The 19,906-nt window shown below is 42.0% G+C and overlaps 1 protein-coding gene across 1 annotated transcript in view; it reads left to right on the top strand.

Annotated features, from left to right (window-relative positions):
- Positions 1–4,808: 4,808 nt before the first annotated feature.
- LOC144593002 (peroxidasin homolog) overlaps positions 4,809–19,906 on the top strand; it is a 291,006-nt gene continuing 275,908 nt past the window's right edge. The window contains exons 1-2 of the mRNA XM_078398417.1: positions 4,809–4,831; positions 5,555–5,626. Coding sequence (XP_078254543.1) covers positions 4,809–4,831; positions 5,555–5,626 — 95 coding nt within the window. The remainder of the gene's footprint in view (positions 4,832–5,554; positions 5,627–19,906) is intronic.

Raw genomic sequence — 19,906 nt, 5'->3', positions numbered from 1 at the left:
GGCTGATCATTCTCAATCAGTACCCCGTTCCTGCCTTCTCCCCATACCCCCTGACTCCGCTATCCTTAAGAGCTCTATCTAGCTCTCTCTTGAATGTATTCAGAGAATTGGCCTCCACTGCCTTCTGAGACAGAGAATTCCACAGATTCACAACTCTCTGACTGAAAAAGTTTTTCCTCATCTCCATTCTAAATGGCCTAGCCCTTATTCTTAAACTGTGGCCCCTAGTTCTGGACTCCCCCAACATTGGGAATGTTTCCTGCCTCTAACGTGTCCAACCCCTTAATAATCTTATACGTTTCGATAAGATCCCCTCTCATCCTTCTAAAGGATCACTTACGATCTTATAATCTTATGATTGTTTAAAATAGCAGGTTCAGTTTTTTCCATGGACATCAATGAAGGACTGTCATCGTACATTGTGAGCATCACTCTTCCAGAATAGAAACAGTGCAGGCAGAACACCAGCCAAATCGATAGGCAGCAGTTTTATGTCTGACAGGTAGATGCTGCATGATCTATTTTCTTGTCCAACCTCTGGCAATCTTGGTTTAGTTTGAGAGATCAGTAAACCTTTAGGACTGAGCGAACAGCTGCTGCACAGGGATTTTTGAGGGTGCTACTTAGAGTCAAGGCCAACTTCATCTTCTGAGAAAGAAAAACTAAATAAAACGCAGATGCTGGTAATCTGAAAAATAAACAGAAATGGCTGCAAATAGTTGCGTCACAGGCTAAACTTGGATGCTCTCTGGGCAACCAAATATTTCCAGCATTCTTTTCCTTCTTTGGGGGCTGGTTTGTGCTCTTTGATGGCCTATTCTCAGGGGCCAACAATCTAGATTTCAACTGTATCGTGGAAAATTGGTACATTTGGAAATCTGGACCAATTCTGGATTTGCAACTGATTTGAACGTTGAGGAAATTGTACTGGTAAAGATATCAAATGGCTACCTTGAATATTTGTGTTGCCACAGCCACACCAATACTGTAGTATCACTCATATTTCTCTAATACCAACATATAACAACTGCCAACACCTCAAGTATTTAATTAGATCTTATTCAGGAAATGCTACAGAGAACAGAACAAGACCACTTTTCAGCACAAATTCAGTTGCGAAATTTATATGAAACTAAGAGCCACCACTGTGGAAAATTGGCCTCATTTTTTTTTGTTGTTTTGGGATGCCTTCTGTCGTAAATGCACCTCCTCAACCCAGCTGAGACTCGAGGCTGTTGTAATACTCCATGGGGCCTCTCATTCAGTGGCTGGAATGCCTGTGCTAGAGTCAGACGTTAAGCCTTTCTTTGTAGGCCATGTAGCCAGGAGGTGAATTCATGCGTTGTGAATGTCCTTAATTGTTTTAGCTAAAGAGAAGTCCAGGGAGGGGTGTCAGCCAACTGGCTGGACAGCCAGCTTGGGAGTTGCGATGGAAGACTTGGTGTGCCTGGTTGCATTCCTAACTGCTGGTTCACTGCCAACTGAAGTTGGTGGCAGCGTGACTTTGTGCTAGTTTTCAGTCTTCAAGGACTTGGATAGTTGGACGCACTTGGATAAGCTGCAAGGTTTGGATTATGGAAGAATGTTGTGGGTAACAACGTGGAGGGAAAGTATTGGGTAGCAATGCCGAAATCTATAATTTTGATGTCCTTCTGGATCGTACATTTTCCTCGTCAGATTTCCTGGAGCAGGAAGCCTGTCGTTGAGAATTGCAGTCCAAATGATGTTGGCATTTCTGATTTGCCATGTTTGTGTGCCAAAGGCCGGGTTGGCCACTGTGAACAAAGAGCGGGACTATAATGAGTACTTTGTAACTTTGTCGGCGCCAGATACGTGATGACACTTTGGGTACTTTGTGCATTGTTTTGCAAAAACAAAGTATGTGACAATAAAGTATAATTGAATCATTAAATTGATTCCATTCCCGATATATTCGTGTGCCTATCTGAATGCCTCTTAAACACCACTATCATATCAGCCTCCACCGCCAGCCCTGACAGTGCGTTCCGGACACCCACCACCCTCTGCGTAAAATAAAAACATGCCCCGCACATCTCCTTTAAACTTTGCCCCTTCTCGCCTTATCAATGTTGTAAAAGGGTCAATGCATAGCATTCGAGAAGTTAGGTAATCATTGCCTTTTGAACCCCTTGCCAGCATCTATCAGGTAGTGGTTTTGTCACCTGAAATCTTCATGGATGGCAAATCCAGCATAGTTGAGGGAGAATCACTTGATGAGTACATATTACCCACAGAAGGAACTTATCCATGAAAATTTATCTTTAAAAATTAATCCCGGTGGTTAGAAGCATTTGTGTTTACTGAGCTGTTGGGCAAATCCCAAGTTCATTTGGCAAATTATAGGGTGGGTACGTGAAATGGCTTGAGAAAAGGAATTAAAGCACAATGAATCCTCAGAAGAGGCCAATGACTGGAACCAGCTTATTTGTATCAAATTCCAGCCCCAATTATTTTAATGGGGTTGCAAACTTGTTTACTGCAATGTGTTGCAATTTCAGGGGACAAATAGCCAGATTTATTCTGTAGCTTGTCTCATCATATGAATAATATTGCAATTATTATTATTGTCTGGCCTTCTCTTGGGTACCATTTCATCAGCTTGGCTGTGAAACGCTTCAACAAACAAATTGCAGGACATGGAGAAGTCCTGAGGGAGGCAGTGTAAATATTGATACATTTTTCAACAGGAATTACAATGAGTGCAGACTTCGCATTAATGTCTCTTTCTCATAGTTATGTCTTTCCTCAAAAATTCCTCCGTATACCACTGGATTTATATGAAACCAATGCTATTGGAGAAATGTAAACTGGAAGACAAGTCACAATGCCTACTTTGTAATAAAAAGGAACTGTGGGTGCTGGTTTAAACCAAAGATAGACACAAAATGCTGGAGTAACTCAGCGGGTCAGGTAGCATCAACGACACCCATCCTTTTTCTCCTGAGATGCCGCCTGACCCGCTGAGTTACTCCAGCTCTTGTGTCTCTCTTCGGTATAAACCAGCACCTGCAGTTCCTTCCAATACAGCATCGTAATGCTGTCTGGTGAGTTGTTGCCTGATTCTGTATCTTTGCATTTTGTGACTTGGTTTGCAAGTCGGTTCTGACATTTCACCTCATTCGGAGCCATTAGTGAACTGATACATCCGCCAGCCAGTTTTGCATGTCGGATGCTCCCAGTGAAGGTCGACCATCTCTGCTGGGTTTCTCATCTTTATTCCTCGCAGCAGACAGAAAATCTTGTAGGGTTCACCGATCTCTGCAGGAGTGCCCATGATGCTAGGAGCACGGGGTTAGTTATGAAATGAACCTGCAGTCATTTCAGAATGCACTTGATTCAACTTGAAAAAGGAAATGACTTCACTGGAGAGTATGCAGAGGAGATTCAACAGCCTGAGGTGGAAAGTTTTATTTATGTGGAGGGACTGGAAAAGTTATGTTTGTTTTCCTTGGAGCAAAATGGGCTGAATGTGAGAGGGTGGTGGGGGCTGATAGAGATGCATAAAAGTTTGCGGGGAATACTTACATAGATAGATAGTAATACTTACATAGATAGATTGTAATACTTTTCCTGGTGGCTGAGGTTGTTTAACTAGAGGAGATAAGCTTAAGGTGAGAGGTCAGACGTTGAGAAGGTATCTGAGGAAGATATTTTTTTTCACAGAGACAGTCATGAAGACACAAAGAACTGCAGGTGCATGTGTACAAAAAAGACATAAATTGCTGCAGTAACAATGGGTCAGACAGCTTCTCTGGAGACCATGGATAGGTAACGTTTTGGGTTGGGATGTTTTTTGACCATGGGGATAGTTGCAATTTGCAACATGGTGGATGCAGGTCCTCTCACAATGATTCAAAAACATTTAGATGAGGAAGGGTATAGAAGGTTATAGACGACTTGTTGGTAAGTGGGGTGAGGATAGATAAATAGATAGATAGTGAATGACCTGCATGGATAGAATGGGCCAAGACAGCTCAGTTTCACAGCTTGTAGAGCTGATGTCAGAGACCAGGGTTCGATTCCAACTTTGGATGCTGACTGTGTGGAGTTTGCACGCTCTCCCTGTGACCACGTGGCTTTCCTCTGAGTGCTCCCACATCCCAAAGACCTGCAGGTTTGTAGGTTAATTGATCTCTGTAAATCGCCCCCAGTGTGTCGAGAGTGGATGCAAATGTGGGATAACATTAGAACTAGTGTGAATGGGTGAATGGATGGTCGATGTGGACTCGGTGAGCCGAGTGGCCTGTTTCCATGTTGTATCTCTAAATTCAACTCTAAACAAAGGGCCTGTTACTAAGCTGAACGACTCTATAACGCTTTGACCCTAAATGTCACATACACTCTAAAAAAGAATTTTATATTATATTTAATGTCAAAGTTTCATTTATTGTTGTGGATGCACCTCCACTTTAGCAACGGAAATAAACACCAACGGGGCCGTAAGTTGACCAGGAATCACTGGGATACATTTACCGGTTAGTGTTCCTACTGCTGTCGGAGTCAGTGGTGGCAAGAGGATGGGAGAACGAAGGCAGAGTCCCTTTCATTTGGAAAAGCATTCATAGTAATCCTTGGTGCTCGGTGTACATGTAGAAAGAGCCAGTCTACCTTGCTGTGGTGGTGTCTCTGGGATGGGATGAATCACGCGCCAGTACTGCTCCTTGTATGGAGCTGATCTCTGTGCAAGGTATTTTTAAATTTCCGCCCAGTTCATGAAGAATGTAGTATGGGGATTTATATTTATGTGCGCCTCTTTAATTTTCATCTTCTTGCAATCCTGAGTATGCATGAGAAAACGTGGTGTAAAAAGGTGAGGTGATGTGGTGAGCAGCAGTCTGGCAGTTCAACACACCGCCTCATTCGATTTGAAGTGTGTTTTGTGCACTCTGATTATAGGACAGAGTACGTTTTTCCCATCAAACTGTAAAGAATCAGATATTAATGGGAATTGCAATGAGAAGGAAATGGCCCCATTATTTATCAGCTTAATACACAGGTCTGAAAACTGCCATTTTCACAGACAATTTTCATGTCAATTTTGTCCGTAAGTCAGAAAATACACAAGAATCACTCTGTGGTAAAATAAGAAAATAACTGCAGATGCTGGTACAAATCTAAGGTATTTATTCACAAATTGCTGAAGAAGTCTGAAGAAGGGTCTCGACCTGAAACGTCACCCATTCCTTCTCTCCCGAGATGCTGCCCGACCTGCTGAGTTACTTTGTGAATAATCACTCTGTGGTAATCATACTTCCAGAGTATTGTAAAGAATAGTATCAAAAGCACATAGAGAACAATGATTAAAAGTGAAGAGAGAGAGAGGAGATTAGTTCTGCTGCTCATAGGAAGGAATATATATGTATGTATGTATGTCGGACTTCCGAATTTAAAGATGTTATGAGAACATATTCGTCGGTTGGGGTGTCCATAATGTGGCTTTTCATAATCCAAGGAGGGCATGTACAAATGTGCTACAAATATGGTGCCAAAATCTTTCAACGATCATTGTCTAAATCTTTTTGTTACTTTTTAGGGACCTGAGATTTAACAGGATCAGAGAGATTCCACTAGGAGCCTTTAAGAAGCAGAAGAACCTGAACACGCTGTAAGTGATTACTCTGCATGCCTTATTTTATCTTACTTAAATCATGCAAGAAAATTGGAGATATGCAGTTATGCCCCAGAATTTGTTTTGTTTAGTTTAGAGATACAGAGCGGAAACAGGCCCTTCGGCCCACCAAGTCTGCACAGACCAGCGATCCCCGCACACTAACACTATCCTACACACATTAGAATGAATATTAGAATGAACATTTCCCCTCCCACCCGTGACCTAGCTGTCTCACTAGTCTGTTCATCTAAGTTGGACTGCTTCCAACCCGTCACTCTATCCTCCCTTGCAAAGCTTGTCTCCGCTATGAAACCTGCAACCTGCCCCCTTGATCCTGCCCCCACTGCCCTTCTGAAGGATGTCATTGCAATAGCTGGTCCCAGCATCCTCTCTATTATCAACAGTTCTCTGGCCACTGGCACTGTTCCAACCAGTTTCAAGCACGCGGTGGTCCAACCCCTACTGAAAAAACCTAACCTAGACCCCACCTTGCCTAGCAACTACAGACCCATTTCCAAACTGCCATTCCTGTCAAAAGTCCTTGAAAAGGCAATCCTAAACCAATTAGTGCCCTACCTGCACCAAAACACCATCCTGGAAAGTTTCCAGTCAGGTTTCAGAGCCCACCACAGCACAGAGTCTGCCTTGTTGAAGGTACACAACGACCTGCTTCTCGCCATCGACACCGGCGAATGTGCAATCCTGCTCCTTCTCGACCTCAGCGCAGCGTTCGATATAGTGGACCACACCATCCTTATTGACCGTCTCTGGTACGCGGTTGGCATTGATGGCACTGCCCTGAGCTGGTTCGCTTCGTACCTCAAAGATAGGAGTTTCGCCATCAACATAGGCAGTTATTCCTCTGCTCCAGCTAGCCTCTCCTGCGGAGTTCCACAAGGCTCCATCCTAGGCCCCATTCTCTTCTCTCTATACATGCTCCCCCTTGGCCAAATCATTCAAAGGCGCGGCATTTCTTTCCACTGCTATGCCGATGACACTCAGCTTTACCTCCCCCTGAAACCCAACAACCAGTCAAATTTAAACAGCCTCTTACACTGCCTTGAGGACATAAAATGTTGGATGGCACAGAACTTCCTCCAATTAAATGAGAGCAAGTCTGAGGTCATCCTATTCGGCCCCCCCGACTCCATCAAATTGATAACAGGCAGTCTTGGAAGTCTATCCTGCCTAGTCAAACCGCATGTCAAAAACCTCGGCAAGATATTTGATAAGCAAGTCAAAGCTGTGGTAAAAGCCAGCTTCTTCCAACTTCGAACCATAGCTAAAATCAAACCTTTCCTCCAATTCGACGACACAGAAAAAATCATTCACGCTTTCATTTCCTCCCGCCTAGACTACTGCAACTCCCTATACACTGGGATCAGCCAATCTTCCCTGTCCCGCCTGCAACTGGTCCAAAAACGCCGCAGCGAGACTCCTGACGGGTACCCGTAAAAGGGACCACATCACCCCGATTCTGGCCTCTCTCCACTGGCTCCCTGTACGGTACAGAATCAACTTCAAGCTCCTCCTATTCACGTATAAAGCCCTAAATGGACACTCCCCCCCCTACATCAAAAATCTTCTAACCCCCCTCTCTAACTCCAGGTCCCTCAGGTCGGCCGACTTGGGGCTACTCACTATCCCGCGGTCTAGGCTTAAGCTCAGGGGTGACCGCGCTTTTGCGGTTGCAGCTCCTAGACTGTGGAACAGCATCCCTCTCCCCATCAGAACTGCCCCCTCCATCGACTCCTTTAAGTCCAGGCTCAAAACCTATTTCTACTCCCTAGCGTTTGAGGCTCATTGAGGAGGCGCTGTGAACTGTTTGCGTGCTACTGTATGTTTCTTTTTTTTTTCCCATTGGAACCTAATCAGATGTACAGCACTTTGGTCAACGTGGGTTGTTTTTAAATGTGCTATACAAATAAAATTGACTTGACTTGACACACTAGGGACAATTTATATTTATACCATGCCAATTAACCTACAAACCTGTGCGTCTTTGGAGCGTGGGAGGAAACTGGAGATCTCTGTGAAAACCCACCCACGTCATGGGCAGGACGTAGAAACTCCGTACAGACAGCACCCGTAGTCAGGATCAAACCCGGGTCTCTGAAGCTGTAAGGCAGTAACTCTACCGCTATGCCACCGTACTGCCCTTTTCTGTGCATCCAAGGCACTGTCTGCAGCAGTAGAAACCTTCTGTCACAGTATCATATTATCTGAACAAAATTATGTTTGTGGAAGCTTATTAAAATAAAACCCTACTATCTTCAAACCATGAAAAATACTGCACATACAAAAAATAAATTAATTTTGCAGATTGCATACTAATGGAGTTTTTTAAAAAAGATGTCTATGTCACTTGAAATGTGGAAAACTGATCTTAGCAATATACTTGGCAACCAAAAATATAATAACTAACGGCAATGAAGACCCCAGAAATGCAGTTAATTAACATTTATGAACTACATCATTTAATAGATTTCAAAGAATCATTCCCTGGAATTTAGAAGGATGAGAGGGGATCTTATAGAAACATAAAATTCTTAAGGGATTGGACAGGCTAGATACAGGAAAAATGTTCCTGATGTTGGGGGAGTCCAAAACAGTGTTGTGAATCTGTGGAATTCTCTGCCACAGAAGGCAGTGGAGGGCAATTCGCTATATGTATTCAAGAGAGTGTTAGATATAGCTCTTTGGGCTAACGGAATCAAGGGATATGAGGGGAAAACAGGAACAGGGTACTGATTCTGGATGATCAGCCATGATCATATTGAATGTCAGTGCTGGCTCGAAGGGCCGAATGACCTACTCCTGCACCTACTTTCTATATTTCTATGTATTCCTTTTTATTGTTCTATAATCAAAGTATTTTATTCATTTCTTTAGATTTCTCCTTGCTCCCTACTACATATTAATGAAAGATGCAGGAAAGCCTGCTGATAAATATCTACCAAGATGAACAATCTGGCCAGGAGGTTCTGTTAAGGTATCACAGCAGTGATATCTAGACAAATTTCACCTGATTTTCATTGTGTCTCAATCTGCCAATGGACCCTAACAAGGCAGGTTGTAGTAGGAAGACTTGCAGGTGTAAAGTTATTTTTCACAGCAGTTTTTGCACCTCAAGGACTTTTCTTTTAGTTTTTAAAGACACAGCGCGGAAATGGACCCTTTGGCCCACCGAGTCCACACCGACCAGCGTTTCCCACACACCTACACTACCCTACATACAATCGGGACAATTTTACATTTATACATTTATACCAAGCCAATTAACCAATAAACCTGTATGTCTTTGGAGTATGGGAGGAAACCAAAGATCTCGGAGAAAACCCACGCAGGTCACGGGAAGAACGTATAAACTCCGTACGGGCAAGCATCCACAGAAAATGGCCTCAAAGGTTTTAAAGGTTTATTCCTGATCCCAGCCTTCAAAGTGATTTTATAATTTTATCTATTCACGGACTCAAGTTTTAATTAAAACAGCAAAAGAGATGTTTCTTTAACAATACAATGTATTCTGTGCAGTATCGCCGTATGTGGCATTTGTTTGGGGAAGTTCATTAAGCAATGCAGCAGTTAACTCCATCTCCAGGGCAGCCAGTTTGCTTCGCTCCATTTACCACACAGTGAGATTTCTGCAGGTTAGGTTATTTGATCTGAAATACAGAAGCGATGTACAAAGTTTGAAAACAGCATGTGGGAACACATTGAAAGTCCAAGGAAATGAGTTGGATAACTTTTTTTGTTCTCCTAATCAAAAAAATATTTAACTTCTGGCCTCCTGCTGATACATGTACAATAGCATAAAACAACCACCTTCCTTCAGGTTTCAACAGTAAACGGCAGAGAATAAAAATTTCTTTGCAGTATCACATCAAGTCTGTAGTTCTGCTGATGGTTAATATATACATTGCCACAAGTCTTTAGGTGTGGCACAGTGACTGCAGCGGTAGAGTTGCGGCTTTACAGCGCCAGAGACCCGGGTTCGATCCTGTTTATGGGTACCGCCTGTACGGAGTTTTTACGTTCTCCCTGTGACCGCGTGGGTTTTCTCCGGGTGCTCCGGTTTCCTCCCACACTCCAAAGACGTACGTGTTTGTAGGTTAATTGGCTTCGGTAAACATTGTCCCTAATGTGCAGGACAGTGCTAGTGTACGGGGTGATCACCGTTCGGTGCGGACACGGTGGGCCGAAGGGTCTGTTTCCGTGCTGTATCTCTAAACTAAACACGCTTCCGAAGATTGTAATTCAAAGAGCTTTTACTTCATCTGCAGGGGCTGTAAGTGATTCTGATGACATTTTATACAGCCTCTGCTACAGGAGGGACTGCAGTATTCAAAATGAAGAGATGCAGTAAATCTGCTGTAAGATTACTGAAAAGGTTGTGAATGTGTTGTTGTGGATAGTTTTGTTGTACATTCAAGAAATGAAAACGTAGTAAATATCACATCTTTGTAATCTATTCCTATTTTTGGTGAGTGTGTGATTTGCAACATGCTACAAATGGCTTTAGGCAGTACCCTTTAGAGCTTTAAAATGAAATAACATAACATACTGAAAAAAGAATGAAAAATAACACAAAGTGTGGAAAAGGATAAATCAGCGTGTAAGTAACATACAACAGGCTCCCTCTGTTACAATGACTACAAAGCAGAAAAAAAGTCTTTATAACCTAAGTATTATGGAAAGCAAGATAGGAACAGATATTGTTCCTGGGGGTGCAGATCACAGACAGTCTGACCTGGTCCCTAAACACTGCATCTCTCGTCAAGAGAGCCCAGCAACGTTTGCACTTTCTGCGCCGGATGAGAAGAGCACACCTCCCCCATCCCATCCTCACCACTTTCTACAGGGGCACCATAGAGAGCGTACTGACCAGCTGCATCTCTGTCTGGTCTGGGGACTGCAAAGCCTCAGACTGGAAGTCCGTGCAGAGAGTGGTGAGGACGGCTGAGAAAATCATCGGGACTTCACTTTCTTCCATCCAGGACATTGCACACAAACGCTGCCTGTCCAAGGCCAAAAATACCATTAAAGACCCCATCCATCTCCATCATGGACTGTTCACCCTGCTGCCCTCTGATAAAAGGTACTGCAGCATACGGAGCAGAACAGCCAGGTTCTACAACAGCTTCTTCCCCTGAGCCATCAGACTCTTGAATTCGCAATAATCCGCCGCCATTATTTTTATGTGCGAGTTACTTATTTATTTTTTTCATCTATTTTTATTATTCGGTGTTACATTGTGAGCCAGATGCAACGTAATTTTGTTCAAATATGTACTCGTCTGGTGTATAGTTTTGAATGACAATAAAGTTATATTCATTCATTCATTCATTCATTCATTCATTTGAGGCAGCACAGTTTTTCGAGATCATGGAAGTAGATTAATTACAGCAAGTGAGAATATTTTGTGATGAAAGATTCTGAAAACATGTCATTGAATTGGTATTTTTGTTTAAAGAAAACATCACATGAAGTTTAATTTCCTGTGAGGTGTTTTGTGATAGAAATTTACAATTGTTTTCCAGTGATATATTATTCCGCTGTGAACATAAAGCTAGGCAGCTGCAATTTTCAAATGGAAATTGCTTTGAAAAGCAAATATGGAGTGGACTGTCCTTTGATAGGTTTACCCCCTGAGGAGGTAGAGAGAGGATTATTATTCTGATGTTGCCTTACGAATTATGTGGACCTTTTGCAGGCATCAGTATTTTTAAAAAAAGTTTGAAGACCTCAGCAGCTGGAAAAGGAGTGTACTTTTGTGAGTCTGGACTCCTGAGACGAGAAACCCCATACGAAGGTGATGAAATATGAATGAGAGTTGACTGCAAACGCAGTCAGTGTTTCTTCAATCATTCCAGGAACCTTAATACAGTGCGGGAAGCGATTTAATGACTTCAGAATAACAACCAAACTATGGCTTGGCAAACATCACAATTAAGCTGTTTTTGTTTTAACATGGAATGGGTGAAATACACGCCCTGTTTATGCTCAACTAGGATTTTTGCTTATTCACCAATACAAATGATTTATGGAGTTGCAGACATATAATAGAACCAGAGAGCACTGAAAAGGTTTAGCAGGCCAGGCAGTATCCTTGGAGGGAGAAATAGAATTAATATTGCAGGTTGATAATGTTTCCTCTGTACAATTGGTTGTGAAATATTTTTTTTTTGTGGAAAATCAGCATCTGCAGTTCCTTGTTTCTGAAAGAAAATTGTGTGAACGAAAATTGTCAGTGCTTTAAGGACTGTGACGGCGGCTGTCTGGTTTTCAGAATTGTGCATAGAAAATTCCAGAAAAGTCCATGAAGTTTTCTTGAACACCTTTTCCATTTGTCATGGCATCTTAGAGTTGTACAATGAAGGAAGGTTCTACACATGCTAGTTTGCACCGAAGATAGACACAAAATGCTGGAGTAACTCAGCGGGACAGGCAGCACCTTTGGATAGAAGGAATGGGTGACGTTTCGGGTCGAGAACCTTCCTTCGAAGAAGGGTCTCGACCCGAAACATCAACCATTCCTTTTATCCAGAGATGCTGCCTGTCCGGCTGAGTTACTCCAGCATTTTGTGTCTTATCTATCGAGTTGTACAGCACAGAAATAGGCCCTTCAGCCCACTACGTCTATGCTGACCTTTCTGCCCATCTACACATCCCATTTGCCTGCATTATTGTCAGCTTCCATCTATGCCTTGCATATTCAAATGTCTCTTAAATGCAGTAATTGTATCTAACTCCATTACTTGCTTTGGTAGTGTATTGCAGCTATCAATCGCTCTCTGCAACAAAAAAAAAATCCTTTAAATCCTCTTTAAAACTTCCTCCTCTCACCTCAAACTGGTCTTTGATACTGTACCCTATCTATCCTATCTATGCTTCTATAAACTTCACATACTTCTATCAGGTGATCCTTCGGTACCTTTCACTCCAGGGAAGAAAGTTGTGTGGTGACCTGATGGTGAGATATAAAATGAAGGGAATAGGATTATAGAAATTGTAGATAGAGTGGACGGAGAAATAGAATGGATGGAGAAATAGAACCATCAAAGTAGAGAGTGGGACTGAAAGTATACTGAATTGGCTCATGTGCAATAGCAAAAAAGGAACATTAGAAAAATTGGTGTCAGGTACTTGTGCGGCATCACTGAACTTTTATACATCCCGTTAGCTGACCCGTTAGCTAATAGTTAAGCTGCTAAACTATTTCTGACAAGTGGAGTCAGAGCTTGTGGAGAATTCTCGACACAAACAGCTGGAGTAACTCAGCGGGACAGGCAGCATATCAGGAGAGAAGGAATGGGTGACGTTTCGGGTCGAGACCCTTCTTCAGACTGAAGAATTATGTTTGGAATACGTTATTAAAGTCAAGGGAGATGATTAATGATTACATAGTCATCCTTAAAAATGTATTGTGGCAATGCAGCTTCATAACGTTGTCTCAGAATGACTATGGACCTTTCTACACACATTACTGTAATCCTGAGAGCATCTGACACAAACCTTAAGGCAGTGGAAGTATTTGATAATAACTCAGTTAAATCTGTAAAATTTCAAAGTATGTTAAATCAGACCATTTTTCTTTGAAATAAGACGAAGCATATGTACCTGTGGTTGAGAACAATGATTGTTGACTTAAGACTGTCATTCTTTTAAAGATGATCTCATTTAACTAACTGATGTCTGAGTTTAACAATGTGTACAGAAAGCTCCGCAGGCAGTCTGTGAAAAGCCCTTTGATTGAGCATAGCTATCTTACTTAAGCCCCCTGTGCCTTGTATGTATCAGCCTGTCCACTCTACCATAGAAGTTGTAGGATGTTAAGAACACACAAGGCAAATGCTCCACACTACTCAAGGGCCCATTACATTAATTGGGCTTTAACTGGGTATTAACCTGGAAAATGTTGGAGCACCTAAATAGAAAAATGATGATGCAAGGTCAAGTAGCTTTAATGTTTTCTGTTGTGGAGCCAGGAGGGGCGAGATTGTTCCCTTGTGTCCTCCAAGAAAAGCATAAACCTCCCTGTATCTCAGTTGTAAAATACTTTGGCTCAGTTGTTTCTGTGAAACACTCAATCACTTTTCATTGTTAAACCCTTGAAGAATCTGGAGGAAAAAGATTAGTGTATCACAGGGAGGTCGAATAGCTGCTGACAGCATACATAACAGACAAGTTAAATAAATGTGTATTTGTGCAGAGTTTATTGAATATTTAGTTTAGAGATATAGTGCGGAAACAGGTCCTTCGGCCCACCGAATCCTCGCTGACCTGTGATCCCCGTTCACTAGCACTATCCTACACACTAGGGATAATTTACAATTTTTACCAAAGCCAATTAACCCTCAAACCTGTAAGTCTTTGGAGTGTGGTTGGAAACCGGAGCACCTGGAGAAAAACCACGCATTCTCGAGGAGACAAACTGTGCAGATAGCACCTGTTGTTAAGATGGGACCTGGGTCTCAGGCACTGTAAGGCAGCAACTCTATCACTGTGCCACTGTTCAGCGTATATTTGGTATTGGTTTATTATAGTGACACTTACTGAGATACAGCACAAAATTTGGTTTGGCGTGCTATCCGGAAAAATCATCCATCCATGATTACAATCAAACCATGCATGAATATAGCAGGCAGTGTAAAAAGAGAAAGGAAACAATAAAGAATGTGGTGTTAAATCTATGGAGAAAGTGCAGATTTAAAAAGTGCGTGGGTTACAACAAGGTAGATTGGAAGATCACAAATATATCCTTGGCTCATGAAATAAATGTTCAGAGTCTGATAACAGAAGAGAACAGTTCTTGAATCTGGTCATATGTGCTTTCAAACTTTTGTGTCTTCTGCCTGACAGGAGAGGGGAGAAGATAGAATGACCTCTGTATGAGAATCGATGAAATGTAGGGGGAGAGACTGATGCATGACTGGGCTGCAACCTCAGATCTCTGCAATTCCTTGCAGTCTTGATCAGAGCAGTTGCCAAACCAAGCTGTGATGCATCCCGATAGGATACATTCTATGAGGCATTGATAGGAAATGGAAGAGTATATTTATCTTAATATTCATGATCTTAATGGTGATGCCTACAGCTTCAGAATTCCTGACGTGCACAGCTCCCCTCTGCCCTCAAATATCAAAGACTTTATTTTCGAGCCTATTCTAGGTCATGAGGTGAGCTGGTGGTGCTAGTCTTGCTTCTTTGATTTATTGGCCGATTTGTCTTGCAGAAAAGAAGAGCTTGAGATAGTGAGTGGTTCATAAAATGAAAGTTTGAATGTAGGTTGGTCCACATGCTGAGAGGGAAGGTGACAGACATCCTGCACGTCCAAGCAGTGATGCAGTTGGAGCTGATAGAAACATAGAAAACAGGTGCAGGGGTAGGTCATTCGGCCCTTTGAGCCAGCAGGTATTAGGGTTAGGGTTAGGGTTAGTATCATTCAATATGATCATGGCTGATCATCCAAAATTGGTACCCTGTTCCTGCTATTTAGAAGGATGAGAGGGGATCGTCTCGAAACGTGTAAGATTATTAAGGGGTTGGACACGTTAGAGGCAGGAAACATGTTCCCAATGTTGGGGGAGTCCAGAACAAGGGGCCACAGTTTAAGAATAAGGGGTAAGCCATTTAGAATGGAGATGAGGAAAAACTTTTTCAGTCAGAGAGTTGTGAATCTGTGGAATTCTCTGCCTCAGAAGGCGTGGAGGCCAATTCTCTGAATGCATTCAAGAGAGAGCTAGATAGAGCTCTTAAGGATAATGGAGTCAGGGGGTATGGGGAGAAGGCAGGAACGGGGTACTGATTGAGAATGATCAGCCATGATCACATTGAATGGCGGTGCTGGCTCGAAGGGCCGAATGGCCTACTCCTGCACCTATTGTCTATTGTCTATTGCTTTCTCCCCATATCACTTGATTCCATTAGCCCTAAGAACTGTATCTAACTATCTCTTAAATTCATCAAAAGACCTCTGAAATCTCTTCTTGCATGGTGGACAACATATTTGACAACAGTCGATCCAATTTGTCGACAGAGTCAGAGAGTCATAGAGTGATACTGTGTAGAAACAGGCTCTTCGGCCTAACTTGCCCACACCGGCCAACATTTCCCAGCTATACTAGTCCCACCTGCCCGCGCTTGGTCCATATTCCTCCAAACCTGTCCTGTCCATGTACCTGTCTAACTGTTTCTTAAACGTTGGGATAGTCCCAGCCTCAACTACCTCCTCTGGCAGCTTGTTCCATACACCCAGCACACTTGTTCTTCAGAAGCAATCTCTTCAATCTACCGATTTGGAAAGGGAATTGCAAAGTGTGGAAATAAAGCAGGTAAAAGAATGAGCATTGGTGATGTGGCAAAGGGAGGTATTGTGCATAAGAAGCAGTAGGCATGGTTTTTTCAGATATTTATTGGATGTGAGTGCAATGTCAGAAACCTATTTGCTTTCTCATTTCTCAGAAATGTCTTCTGCTATCATTCTGTCAATGAACCCTGACATAGCAATTGCAATTTCATTTTAAGGTTATAGGCAGACTGGCAGATCTTCATAGAAATTGTGCCCTGGAAGTTGATGGGTTTCCTATCAGATCAGCCGGTCAGGTCACAGCACAGCCTGGCAGTTAAAACATCTCAGGATTGATCTTTGCAGCTGTGGATGCGTCTTAAAGTCACTTCCATACAGAGCAGACCGGTCCCCACACAGTACAACACATCTTTGTTGTAAAGTAGTCAAATATGGCAGCCTATTCGTGTAGGAAGGAACTGCAGATGCTGGTTTAAACCGAAGGTAGACACATAAAGCAGGGGCAACTCAGCAGATCAGGTGGCATCTCTGGAGAAAAGGAATAGGTGACTTTTCGGGTCGGAACCCTTCTTCAGACCAGTCAATTCAATGGCTGCAAGGTTTCACAAGCAATAATGAGATGAATAGTAATGTGATTGTCTTTTTTGGTGATGTTGGTTCAGGGATATATGTTAATGTATATTATCCTTTCCTTTAAAGGGGTGCTGAGATTTCTTGTGTCCTTCTGAAAGGGAAGACCAAGTCTTCAGAATGGGTAGCATTAGAGAAATGCTTGGCTCAGATCATGATTTGATTTCCAATTAATTTGAGCCAGGCCTGTCAAATCTGAAGTCCGATTAGAATCACCACAATACTCTCATCATCACATCAATAGTGCCCACATCCATTGATTGAATGAAGAAGTAAAAATGCTGTTGAAATCTGTATACAACCATTAATCACTTCCAGAAGCATTGCCAACCCTTCATGGACAGTCTGAAGAAGGGTCTTGCCCCGAAACGTCACCCATTCCTTCTCTCCAGAGATGCTGCCTGTCCCGCTGAATTATTCCAGCATTTTGTGTCTTCCTTCACGAAACGATCTTATTTTAAACTCTCCTAGCTGTACCCTTTCTCGTGTTTTGCTCCGCTTGTGCCTTACTCCTCTCTTTATTGTCCTCACCATTCAAAAGTGCTGTTCTTTAGACCTTGCCAATGATGCTCAAATTCCATCAATCAATAACTTAAAATAAATCCTCTGATTCTAGATTTTTGTACTTTAAGTCTCCCCTCAACTCCTCTGCTTTGATTCCACACACTATGTTTATTCACGAAGCTGTCTTTTTCTTAATTTGATGATGTTTGTATAACTGACTGCTACCCCTACATGCCTAATATCACATACCTAACAATCCCTCATCTGCACTGCACGGATTCCACACCCGGTGTGTTCCTTTCTATTTCATGACCACCCTCATAGTCTATCTCTTTGACCAAGATTTTTTGTCATCCAACCTAATATTTCCTTCCCCACTGCCTTTATTTACCTGTTATGCTTTAGTATCTTCCTCTTTCATGAGCTTTGGAGTGAAGTGCAGGTATAGGCATTGTAGACCAAAACGAACTGTTGAAAGAATCTCTTGATACATAATTCCGTAGTTCTCTCATTGAAAGAAGGCTCATGTAATAGTGGTAATTCAGGCATGGTTGAAAGACCATTATTGATGAACTAATTCAACTTTATGCTCGGAGGGACAACTATGTCATAATAAAGACTCATTCAAGCTGCACAATAGAAGCTTCAACAGCGAAAATCCTTATCAGATGGTTGAAAAAATACTTTTGCTCTCAAAAGTGCACGCAAGCAGAAAAATCAGTCATGTTTGAGATAATACACTAAGCGCAGACACAAAGGGAGTGCAGCATTTTGTTTATAAGTATCTGATGTTGCTTCTGAAGTTTATAGTTTTTCTTTTGATGTTTTAGACATCCATATTGTTTTGGATAGAAACAGATCAATTCACATATTATGAGATCTGAATCTGTGAACAAAACAAAATAACAACAGCATTCCTTGCTAGGTACTTAATCCTAAACACTGTCTGTTGGCCTCAGTGACTGCATAAGCATTGAATGTCTCATTGCTTATTCAACTACATTAGAGTATGCAACTCATCACTTTTTCCACAATATTAGAAACTGTTTCAGTGTCCATTCTACTGTATTAGAATATCTGATTCATTCCCACTGAAGTAAAGGAGCATAATCTCTGGCCTTTGTACAACTCATTACACTTTCTACCATGTGAGAATTGCTCTTTCCACTTCAATAGAACACACAAATCCTTGTCTTATCAACTGTGTAAGAGCAGCCTAAATATTGGACTTTCCATTATTCATTGTCCACTCCTGTGTACTGGAATAGCATATCTCATTCTCCTTCAGAAGACCCTGCACATTCCTAGCTACTGTGCATTAGGGACCCTACTGTGTCATTTTTCACATTGTTCTGTTCAGTCCAGTGTTGTGGATGGCGAACACGGTGGGTTTTAATTTATTTTGATATTACAGACAATGGAGAAACTCCAACTAATTTAACAGCGATGGCTGCAGTGAGCATCAACGGCACTGCCACGCTCCCTGCCATTCATTATAAATGAACCCACAAAGAGTCATTCATCTTTCAATGAATGGCAGAATTTGTGTTGCAACTAAAGCAAAAGTACTACTGCGCTGTGTGATTTGCATTTCCTAATGCATGTGAATCAAACAATGGTTTGGATGAACCAGTTTTATGTTGTATTATTTAATGTTTTTGATTGAAATATCCTGAAATGCCCTAAATCATATTCCTAAAAGTATTGGCTTATTATTGTCACGTGTACTGAGATACAGGGAAAAGCTTTTGTTTGCATGCAATCCATTTAAATCCGATCATACTGTACATGAGAACAATCAAGTCATAAATAACTGCAACAGGTAGTGCAAAGAGAAAAATACCAGAGCAGAATATACTTTTTCTGTAGTGTATCGTAATGATACAATATTGAAAAACTATATTCAGTGACAGAGAAAAAAATTCCAGTATTCATAATGAGGATAGCTTGGAAGATCAGGGCTACCCCCTTAACTGATGAGGACCATTTAGTAGCCTGATAACAGAGGAGATGAAGCTGTTCCTGGGTCTCGTGGTGCGTTTTCAGATTTTTGTACCTTCTGCCCTTTGAAGTGAACTCACAAGCTAATTAATTCAAGGGTAAAACACAAAGTGCTGTCTGAAGAAAGGTCCTGATCTGGAATGTTGTCTGTCCATTCCATCCACAAATGCTGCCTGACCCACTGAGATCCTCCAGCACATTGTGTTTTGCTCAAGATTCTAGCATCTGCAGTTCCTTGTGTCACTAGTTCAAGCGTAAGTAGGGGTAGCAATCAAAGCTAGTTTTCTCAAGATGCACACATTGTATAAAGGAATAAAGAAATCCTTGCAATGACTTTGGCCTAATGCAAATTAAATTTTTAAAAAAGCTTTATGTATTCTTTTTTATACATTAGGCTTCTGAAGGTGACAGACAAGGGCTGGTCGTGCACTTTATGCATCTCATTCGATTTGTTAGCTTGCGGTACTCTATCTTCTACTGCCCTTGCCAAAGTGTAAATCTAACCCGTCATATCAGACATATTAGGGGACTAAGACAAACAGCCATTTGCCTATCTTTAGGCCTTTGGAGTTGGTGCGCGACAAGATGTATGATTGAAATAATGTTAAAAAAATACAGCGCAGCATGGTGGTGCTCCTGGTAGAGCTGCTGACAGACCCTGCTTCAATTCTGAACTTGGGTGTTCCCTGTGTGGAATTTGTTCCAGGTGACTTCTAGGTTTCCTCTGGGTACACATCCCAAAGACGTGCAAGTTTGCAGGTGAATTGGGCCTCTGTAAATTATCCCTAGTGTGCAGGGAGTGGATGCGTATGTGGGATAACGTAGAACTA

Source organism: Rhinoraja longicauda, chromosome 4, assembly GCF_053455715.1.
Source record: "Rhinoraja longicauda isolate Sanriku21f chromosome 4, sRhiLon1.1, whole genome shotgun sequence".
Classification (NCBI taxonomy): Eukaryota; Metazoa; Chordata; class Chondrichthyes; order Rajiformes; family Arhynchobatidae; genus Rhinoraja; species Rhinoraja longicauda.
This window is presented reverse-complemented; position numbering and strand designations above follow the sequence as displayed.